Source organism: Emys orbicularis, chromosome 15 (assembly GCF_028017835.1).
Source record: "Emys orbicularis isolate rEmyOrb1 chromosome 15, rEmyOrb1.hap1, whole genome shotgun sequence".
In the NCBI taxonomy this organism is placed as follows: Eukaryota; Metazoa; Chordata; order Testudines; family Emydidae; genus Emys; species Emys orbicularis.
Genome location: NC_088697.1, coordinates 636,889 through 648,493, shown reverse-complemented (window position 1 = coordinate 648,493; position 11,605 = coordinate 636,889). Strand labels below are relative to the sequence as shown.

Here is an 11,605-nt window from a genome sequence, read left to right as displayed (position 1 = left end):
GGTGGATGGGAGGAAGGTCGATGGATACTGGGATACGGGCGCAGAGGTGACGCTGGCCCGGCCCGAGGTGGTGGCCTCAGATCGGATGGTGCCCAACACCTTCCTGACTCTGACGGGGGTGGGTGGGACCCCATTCAAGGTACCTGTGGCGAGGGTACGCCTGAAGTGGGGGCCCAAGGAGGGCCCCAAGGACGTGGGGGTACACCCGTATTTGCCCACTGAGGTGTTGATGGGGGGGGACCTGGAGGACTGGCCAAGCAACCCCCAGAATGCACTGGTTGTGACCCGCAGTCAGAGCCGGCGAGGAGCACTGCGCCCTGACCTTGGGGAGGGTGCCTTGCCCGAGGCGCAGGACCCTAACCTGGTGGGGAGGGAACACCCAGGGACACGGCTCAGGGAGGCTGCGGCTTCAGACCCAGCCGGCGAGAGTGAACAGGTGGCCATCCCTGTCCCAGCTGCTGAGTTCCAGGCCGAGGTGCAAAAAGATCCCTCCTTACGGAAGATAAGGGACCTGGCCGACCTCGGTGCGGTACAGACCATGGGGAGAGGTGGCCGGAAAAGGTTCCTGTGGGAGAAGGGGTTCCTGTACCGAGAATGGGCTCCCCCAGGGAAAATGGAGTCAGGGGGGATCAGGAGGCAGCTGGTGGTACCCCAGAAGTATCGCCGCCAGCTGCTGTACCGGGCCCATGACACCCCCCCTCTCAGGGCACCAGGGAACCTGGCGTACCCAGCAGAGGCTGCTACGGAGCTTTTACTGGCCTGGGGTCTTTGTTACTGTCCGGCAGTACTGCCGATCCTGTGACCCCTGTCAGAGGGGGAGGAAGGCCCGGGACAAGGGGAAAACGGCTTTAGGACCCTTGCCCAGCATAGAGGAGCCTTTCCAGAGGGTGGCCAAGGTTAAAAGGGGGGCTCTGAACCAAGAGAGCCCGAAGCACAGACCTCCAGACTGGAGCGCTGGGAAAAGACCCCAGCCCAGTTGGAACCCCAGGGGTATTGGGGTGGGAAAAGGGCACAGGCCGCATAACCCTTCCCCCATGCGAACTGCGAATGCCCTCGAGCAACCCCGACCTAAGGGGGGGCGTGAAACTGGAGGGGCCTGGTGTAATTCTCACCCAGGAATGGGAGGGATGCTGGGGCATCCATGGGAACGGGGGTAGGTTCGAACTTCCCCGGGTCACTGGCTGAAGTGACCCCGCTCAGTTCGGTCTCGAAGGGGGGAGATGTGACGAACTGGGACTGTTCTTACTGTGGTCTGTGAGTGCTGACAGGGGAGTGTGGCTGGGATAGTCTGCATTGGTGGATGGGAGACTGACTGAAAATACCTGAGCCTGTAACATGAGAACCCAGGAGGGGGCTGGGGCGAGGTGACACCTTTGCCCGGGAAACTGAAAAGGCTGTGGGAGGGGTCGCTGAAGGCAGAGTCTGGGAAGCTGGCTGGTGAGGTGGCTGGCAGGCAGGGAGGGCTCTGACCTCTGGAGGGGGGCTGGGGTGCCCGAGGACCCCAAGATGGACCTAACTGAGGGGTATCCTGTTGTCTGTGCCTGCAAGACCTGTCTCGGACTGTATTCCCGGGCAAAGGTGTCACCTCGCCCCAGCCCCCTCCTGGGTTCTCATGTTACAGGCTCAGGTATTTTCAGTCAGTCTCCCATCCCCCAATGCAGACTATCCCAGCCACACTCCCCTGTCAGCACTCACAGACCACAGTAAGAACAGTCCCAGTTCGTCACATAAGGCCATCTATGGAAGGAGCAAAAACGCTCAAATGCCTTCATCATCCTCTCTCTCTTTGGGTGCTTTTCCAGCCGTAGCATGGTTGGCTTTCTTGCAAGTAGAACCTTGACTTGGAATTTCCTCAGTGTATAAGCCTTGGTGTTGGGATCATTACAAGATCTCTGTGATGTGCTTAGACCCTTAAATTACTGCGATTGCCTCTCAACATTATTTCCAGTCTTCCATGGAGGTTTTTTTCTCTTGGGCTAATAAAGATGTTCATTACGTTTCCCATCCGCCAAGCTGGAAACAGAAGCAATTCCTACCCACTGCGCTTCTCGGGAGGCCACCCCCAGCTGGACGTTAGATACTAGGGTCACGGCCTGGGATCAGCACCAGTCTGCTACTTGACCTGTACCACTTTCTCTCTGCAGCGCTCAGAGGCAGATGGAGGGCAGAAACCAAAGAGACAAGAGGAGAAATGACAGGCTGGGACTGGGAGGAAGGGATTCCTGCAGATGAAGGAACAGGTGATAGACATGGCCTCCCTGTCGACATGAGGTTCCTGGCTATGAGCTCTGGGCAGCCGGCAAAGGGAGCGGACAGTGTGGGTAACGCCAAAGGAGCCAGCACAGACAATGCCACCGGCATTCCGGGTGTGGCAGGTGAGTGGAAAGAACCGGACATTGTCACCCGGTTACTCAGCTGCTTTCGATCAGTTCAGCTGGTGAAACAGCCCAGTTACATCAACTGGGCATCCAGCCCCATTGACTCCCACGGAGCAATGGCCAATGGACCCCAGCTGAGATTTGGCCAATACTTTTTTATCTAACTGACCTAACTCCGCCTATCATGGTGGCACTTCTCCACTATTACAGGAGGCTTCCAGGCACCTGAGTTTGGTGAATAAAGAACTCAGCAGACCTGGAACTGGTGTAACTGCTGAGGGACAGTGCAGCAGGGGCTGTCTGTGCCATGTTACAAAAGAACACAAGAGAACATGAAAATGCGATCCGCTCCTTAGTGCATGGAGACGAATGTGTTCTCTCCCCGGTTCTGGGAGGGGAATTGGGTCTAGTGGTCAGAGGGGAAAGAGAAGATCGGAGCCAGGATGCCTCAGTTCTTTCCCCGGCTCTGGGAGGGGAGTGTGAGCTGGTGGGTTAGAGCAGGGGGGCTGGGAGCCAGGACTCTTGGCTTCTACCCAGCTCAGAAAGGGGATCATTTGTGTCCAAGACACTGTAAAAAGCAGAGTGGGGGCTTGTTTCTTTCAGTGAACTGCCAGAACGGGGGAACTCCCAACGGCACAGAGTGTATCTGCCCACGGGGTTGGTGGGGCTACAACTGCGAGTGCTACGACCCAGCCAAGGCCTGCCAGAACGGAGGCACAGCCATTGGTCGACTCTGCTTCTGTCCCCCGGGATATGGCGGAGAGCGCTGCGACTGCAGGGACAGTTGCGAAGCCTGCCAGAATGGAGGCACGCCAGTAGGCATGGAATGCACCTGCCCCCCAGGGTACGGTGGGCCACGATGTGAAATTTGTAATGGGACATCGCCCACCTCCACCCCCACCAGCACAGTGACCACCTCCTCCACCTCCACCCCCTCCAGCACAGCCACCACCTCCTCCACCTCCACCCCCACCAGCACAGTGACCACCTCCCCCACCTCCACCCCCACCAGCACAGCCACCACCTCGCACACCTCCACCCCCACCACCACAGCCACCACCTCCTCCACCTCCACCCCCACCAGCACAGCCACCACCTCCTCCACCTCCACCCCCACCAGCACAGTGACCACCTCCTCCACCTCCACCCCCACCACCACAGCCACCACCTCCTCCACCTCCACCCCCACCAGCACAGTGACCACCTCCTCCACGTCCACCCCAACCACCACAGTCACCACCTCCTACACCTCCACCCCCTCCAGCACAGTCACCACCTCCTACACCTCCACCCCCACCACCACAGTCACCACCTCCTCCACCTCCACCCCCACCACCACAGCCACCACCTCCCCCACCTACACCCCCACCACCTCCCCCACCTCCAGCACCTCCACCCCCACCAGCACAGTGACCACCTCCCCCACCTCCACCCCCACCAGCACAGTCACCACCTCCTCCACCTCCACCCCCACCAGCACAGCCACCACCTCCCACACCTCCACCCCCACCAGCACAGCCACCACCTCCCCCACCTCCACCCCCACCACCACAGCCACCACCTTCTCCACCTCCACCCGTACCAGCACAGTGACCACCTCCCCCACCTCCACCCCCACCAGCACAGCCACCACCTCGCACACCTCCACCCCCACCAGCACAGCCACCACCTCCTCCACCTCCACCCCCACCAGCACAGTGACCACCTCCTCCACCTCCACCCCCACCACCACAGTCACCACCTCCTCGACCTCCACCCCCTCCAGCACAGCCACCACCTCCTCCACCTCCACCCCCACCACCACAGCCACCACCTTCTCCACCTCCACCTCCACCAGCACAGCCACCACCTCCGCCACCTCCACCCCCACCAGCACAGCCACCACCTCCTCCACCTCCACCTCCACCAGCACAGTGACCACCTCCCCCACCTCCACCCCCACCAGCACAGTCACCACCTTCTCCACCTCCACCCCCACCACCACAGCCACCACCTCCTCCACCTCCACCCCCACCACCACAGCCACCACCTCCTCCACCCCCACCAGCACAGTGACCACCTCCTCCACCTCCACCCCCACCAGCACAGCCACCACCTCGCACACCTCCACCCCCACCACCACAGCCACCACCTCCTCCACCTCCACCCGCACCAGCACAGTGACCACCTCCCCCACCTCCACCCCCACCACCACAGCCACCACCTCCTCCACGTCCACCCCCACCAGCACAGCCACCACCTCCCCCACCTCTACCTCCACCACCACAGCCACCACCTCCCCCACATCCACCCGCACCAGCACAGTCACCACCTCCTCCACCTCCACCCCCAGCAGCACAGTGACCACCTCCTCCACCTCCACCCCCACCAGCACAGTGACCACCTCCCCCACCTCCACCCCCACCAGCACAGCCACCACCTCCTCCACCTCCACCCTCACCAGCACAGCCACCACCTCCCCCACCTCCACCTCCACCAGCACAGCCACCACCTCCTCCACCTCCACCCCCTCCAGCACAGCCACCACGTCCTCCACCTCCACCCCCTCCAGCACAGTGACCACCTCCTCCACCTCCACCCCCACCACCACAGCCACCACCTCCTCCACCCCCACCAGCACAGTGACCACCTCCCCCACCTCCACCCCCACCAGCACAGCGACCACCTCCTCCACCTCCACCCCCACCACCACAGCCACCACCTCCTCCACCTCCACCCCCACCACCACAGTGACCACCTCCCCCACCTCCACCCCCACCAGCACAGTCACCACGTCCTCCACCTCCACCCCCTCCAGCACAGTCACCACCTCCCCCACCTCCACCCCCACCAGCACAGTCACCACCTCCCCCACCACCACAGCCACCACCTCCTCCACCTCCACCCCCACCAGCCCAGTGACCACCTCCCCCACCTCCACCCCCACCACCACAGTCACCACCTCCTCCATCTCCACCCCCTCCAGCACAGCCACCACCTCCTCCACCTCCACCCCCACAGCCACCACCTCCTCCACCTCCACCCCCACCAGCACAGTGACCACCTCCCCGACCTCCACCCCCACCAGCACAGCCACCACCTCCTCCACCTCCACCCCCACCAGCACAGCCACCACCTCCTCCACCTCCACCCCCACCAGCACAGCCACCACCTCCTCCACCTCCACCCCCACCACCACAGCCACCACCTTCTCCACCTCCACCCCCACCACCACAGCCACCACCTCCTCCACCCCCACCAGCACAGTGACCACCTCCCCCACCTCCACCCCCACCACCACAGCCACCACCTCCTCCACCTCTAACCCCTCCACCACAGCCACCACCTCCTCCACCTCCACCCCCTCCACCACAGCCACCACCTCCTCCACCTCCACCCCCTCCAGCACAGCCACCACCTCCTCCACCTCCAGCCCCACCACCACAGTGACCACCTCCCCCACCTCCACCCACACCAGCACAGTCACCACCTCCTCCACCTCCACCCCCTCCAGCACAGCCACCACCTCCCACACCTCCACCCCCACTAGCACAGTGACCACATCCTCCACCTCCACCCCCACAACCACAGTCACCACCTCCCACACCTCCACCCCCACCAGCACAGTGACCACCTCCCCCACCTCCACCCCCACCACCACAGCCACCACCTCCTCCACCTCCACCCCCACCACCACAGCCACCACCTCCTCCACCTCCACCCCCACCAGCACAGTGACCACCTCCCCCACCTCCACCCCCACCACCACAGCCACCACCTCTGCCACCACCTCCCCCACCTCCACCCTCACCAGCACAGCGACCACCTCCCCCACCTCCACCCCCACCAGCACAGTGACCACCTACCCTACCTCCACCCCCACCACCACTGCCACCACCTCCTCCACCTCCACCCCCACCACCACAGTGACCACCTCCCCCACCTCCACCCCCACCAGCACAGCCACCACCTCCCCCACCTCCACCCCCACCACCACAGCCACCACCTCCCCCACCTCCACCACCACCAGCACAGCGACCACCTCCTCCACCTCCACCCCCACCACCACAGCCACCACCTCCCCCACCTCCACCACCACCAGCACAGCGACCACCTCCCCCACCTCCACCACCACCAGCACAGCCACCACCTCCTCCACCTCCACCCGTACCAGCACAGTGACCACCACCCCCACCTCCACCTCCACCTCCACCAGCACAGCCACCACCTCCCCCACCTCCACCCCCACCAGCACAGTGACCACCTACCCCACCTCCACCCCCACCAGCACAGTGACCACCTCCCCCACCTCCACCCCCACCACCACTGCCACCACCTCCCCCACCTCCACCCCCCCCAGCACAGCGACCACCTCCTCCACCTCCACCCCCACCAGCACAGTGACCACCTCCCCCACCTCCAACCCCACCAGCACAGTGACCACCTCCCCCACCTCCACCCCCACCCCCACCACCACAGCCACCACCTCCACCCCCACCACCCCCACCACCACAGCCACCACCTCCTCCACCTCCTCCCCCACCACCACAGCCACCACCTCCCCCACCTCCACCCCCACCAGCACAGTGACCACCTACCCTACCTCCACCCCCACCACCACTGCCACCACCTCCTCCACCTCCACCCCCACCACCACAGTTACCACCTCTCCCACCTCTAGCCCCACCACCACAGCCACCACCTCTCCCACCTCCAGCCCCACCACCACAGCCACCACCTCCTCCACCTCCACCCCCAATACCACAGCCACCACCTCCTCCACCTCCACCCCCACCACCACAGCCACCACCTCCTCCACCTCCACCCCCACCACCACAGCCACCACCTCCTCCACCTCCACCCCCACCACCACAGCCACCACCTCCTCCACCTCCACCCCCACCAGCACAGTCACCACCTCCCCCACCTCCACCTCCAGCTCCACCAGCACAGCCACCACCTCCTCCACCTCCACCCCCACCAGCACAGTGACCACCTCCCCCACCTCCACCTCCACCCCCACCAGCACAGCGACCACCTCCTCCACCTCCACCCCCACCAGCACAGGGACCACCTCCTCCACCTCCACACCCACGAGCACAGTGACCACCTCCCACACCTTCACCCCCACCACCACAGCCACCACCTCCTCCACCTCCACCACCACCACCACAGCCACCACCTCCTCCACCTCCACCACCACAGCCACCACCTCCTCCACCCCCACCCCCACCAGCACAGTGACCACCTCCCCCACCTCCACTCCCACCACCACAGCCACCACCTCTTCCACTTCCACCCCCACCACCACAGCCACCACCTCCTCCACCTCCACCCCCACCACCACAGCCACCACCTCCTCCACCTCCACCCACACCAGCACAGTCACCACCTCCTCCACCTCCACCCCCACCACCACAGCCACCACCTCCTCCACCTCCACCCCCACCAGCCCAGTGACCACCTCCCCCACCTCCACCCCCACCACCACAGCCACCACCTCCTCCACGTCCACCCCCACCAGCACAGCCACCACCTCCTCCACCTCCACCCCCACCAGCACAGCCACCACCTCCTCCACCTCCACCCCCACCAGCACAGTCACCACCTTCTCCACCTCCACCCCCACCAGCACAGTGACCACCTCCCCCACCTCCACCCCCACCAGCACAGCCACCACCTCCTCCACCTCCACCCCCACCACGACAGTGACCACCTCCCCCACCTCCACCCCCACCACCACAGCCACCACCTCCTCCACCTCCTCCCCCACCAGCACAGTGACCACGTCCTCCACCTCCACCCCCACCACCACAGCCACCACCTCCTCCACCTCCACCCCCACCACCACAGCCACCACCTCCTCCACCTCCACCCCCACCACCACAGCCACCACCTCCTCCACCTCCACCCCCACCACCACAGCCACCACCTCCTCCACCCCCACCAGCACAGTAACCACCTCCCCCACCTCCACCCCCAACAGCACAGTGACCACCTCCTCCACCTCCACTCCCACCAGCACAGCCACCACCTCCTCCACTTCCACCCCCACCACCACAGCCACCACCTCCTCCACCTCCACCCCCACCTCCACCCCCACCACCACAGCCACCACCTCCTCCACCGCCACCCCCTCCAGCACAGCCACCACCTCCTCCACCTCCACCCCCTCCACCACAGCCACCACCTCCTCCACCTCCACCCCCACCAGCACAGCCACCACCTCCTCCACCTCCACCCCCACCACCAGAGCCACCACCTCCTCCACCTCCACCCCCACCACCACAGCCACCACCTCCTCCACCTCCACCACCACAGCCACCACCTCCTCTACCCCCACCCCCACCAGCACAGTGACCACCTCCCCCACCTCCACTCCCACCACCACAGCCACCACCTCTTCCACTTCCACCCCCACCACCACAGCCACCACCTCCTCCACTTCCACCCCCACCACCAGAGCCACCACCTCCTCCAACCCCACCCCCACCAGCACAGCCACCTCCTCCTCCACCTCCACCCCCACCACCACAGCCACCACCTCCTCCACCCCCACCAGCACAGTAACCACCTCCCCCACCTCCACCCCCAACAGCACAGTGACCACCTCCTCCACCTCCACTCCCACCAGCACAGCCACCACCTCCTCCACTTCCACCCCCACCACCACAGCCACCACCTCCTCCACCTCCACCCCCACCTCCACCCCCACCACCACAGCCACCACCTCCTCCAACCCCACCCCCACCAGCACAGCCACCACCTCCTCCACTTCCACCCCCACCACCACAGCCACCACCTCCTCCACCTCCACCCCCACCTCCACCCCCACCAGCACAGTAACCACCTCCCCCACCTCCACCCCCACCAGCACAGCCACCACCTCCTCCACCTCCACCCCCACCACCACAGCCACCACCTCCTCCACCTCCACCCCCAGCACCACAGCCACCACCTTCTCCACCTCCACCCCCTCCAGCACAGCCACCACCTCCCACACCTCCACCCCCACTAGCACAGTGACCACGTCCTCCACCCCCACCACCACAGTCACCACGTCCCACACCTCCACCCCCACCACCACAGCCACCACCTCCTCCACCTCCACCCCCACCATCACAGCCACCACCTCCTCCACCTCCACCCACACCAGCACAGTCACCACCTCCTCCACCTCCACCCCCACCACCACAGCCACCACCTCCTCCACCTCCACCCCCACCAGCACAGTCACCACCTCCCCCACCTCCACCCCCAGCAGCACAGTGACCACCTCCTCCACCTCCACCCCCACCACCACAGCCACCACCTTCTCCACCTCCACCCCCACCAGCACAGTGACCACCTCCCCCACCTCCACCTCCAGCTCCACCAGCACAGCCACCACCTCCTCCACCTCCACCCCCACCAGCACAGCCACCACCTCGCACACCTCCACCCCCACCAGCACAGTGACCACCTCCCCCACCTCCACTCCCACCACCACAGCCACCACCTCTTCCACTTCCACCCCCACCACCACAGCCACCACCTCCTCCAACCCCACCCCCACCAGCACAGCCACCACCTCCTCCACCTCCACCCCCACCACCACAGCCACCACCTCCTCCACCTCCACCCCCACCACCACAGCCACCACCTCCTCCACCCCCACCAGCACAGTGACCACCTCCCCCACCTCCACCCCCACCAGCACAGTGACCACCTCCTCCACCTCCACTCCCACCAGCACAGCCACCACCTCCTCCACTTCCACCCCCACCCCCACAGCCACCACCTCCTCCACCGCCACCCCAACCAGCACAGTGACCACCTCCCCCACCTCCACCCCCACCACCACAGCCACCACCTCCTCCACCTCCACCCCCACCACCACAGCCACCACCTCCTCCACCTCCACCCCCACCACCACAGCCACCACCTCCTCCACTCCCACCACCACAGTGACCACCTCCCCCACCTCCACCCCCACCAGCACATTGACCACCTCCTCCACCTCCACTCCCACCAGCACAGCCACCACCTCCTCCACTTCCACCCCCACCACCACAGCCACCACCTCCTCCACCTCCACCCCCACCTCCACCCCCACCACCACAGCCACCACCTCCTCCAACCCCACCCCCACCAGCACAGCCACCACCTCCTCCACCCCCACCACCACAGCCACCACCTCCTCCACCTCCACCCCCACCACCACAGCCACCACCTTCTCCACCTCCACCCCCACCAGCACAGTCACCACCTTCTCCACCTCCACCCCCACCAGCACAGTGACCACCTCCCCCTCCTACACCCCCACCAGCACAGTCACCACCTCCTCCACCTCCACTCCCAGCAGCACAGCCACCACCTCCTCCACCTCCACCCCCTCCAGCACAGCCACCACCTCCCACACCTCCACCCCCACCAGCACAGTGACCACCTCCCCCACCTCCAGCTCCACCAGCACAGCCACCACTTCCTCCACCTCCACTCCCACCACCACAGCCACCACCTCTTCCACTTCCACCCCCACCACCACAGCCACCACCTCCTCCACCTCCACCCCCACCTCCACCCCCACCACCACAGCCACCACCTCCTCCACCCCCACCCTCTCCAGCACAGCCACCACCTCCTCCACCTCCACCCCCACCACCACAGGCACCACCTCCTCCACCTCCTCCCCCACCAGCACAGTAACCACGTCCTCCACCTCCACCCCCACCACCACAGCCACCACCTCCTCCACCTCCACCCCCACCACCACAGCCACCACCTTCTCCACCTCCACCCCCACCAGCACAGTGACCACCTCCCCCACCTCCAACCCCACCAGCACAGTGACCACCTCCTCCACCTCCACTCCCACCAGCACAGCCACCACCTCCTCCACTTCCACCCCCACCACCACAGCCACCACCTCCTCCACCCCCACCACCACAGCCACCACCTCCGCCACCTCCACCCCCACCAGCACAGCCACCACCGCCCCCACCTCCACCCCCTCCAGCACAGCCACCACCTCCTCCACCTCCACCCCCACCACCACAGCCACCTCCTCCACCTCCTCCCCCACCAGCACAGTGACCACGTCCTCCACCTCCACCCCCACCACCAGAGCCACCACCGCCCCCACCTCCACCCCCACCACCACAGCCACCACCTCCTCCACCTCCACCCCCTCCAGCACAGCCACCACCTCCTCCACCTCCACCCCCTCCAGCACAGCCACCACCTCCTCCACCTCCACCCCCACCACC

At 65.4% G+C, this 11,605-nt stretch overlaps 1 protein-coding gene across 1 annotated transcript; it reads left to right on the top strand.

Annotated features, from left to right (window-relative positions):
- Nucleotides 1-2,266: 2,266 nt before the first annotated feature.
- On the top strand, nucleotides 2,267-11,152 carry LOC135889476 (mucin-2-like; the record flags this gene model as incomplete). The annotated part of the gene is made up of 5 exons (XM_065417345.1): nucleotides 2,267-2,375; nucleotides 2,982-3,222; nucleotides 4,288-5,983; nucleotides 6,047-7,624; nucleotides 8,882-11,152. Coding segments are annotated over exons 1-5 (5,895 nt in total), but the record flags the coding sequence as incomplete, so codon positions are not given.
- Between the last annotated feature and the right edge of the window lie 453 nt (nucleotides 11,153-11,605).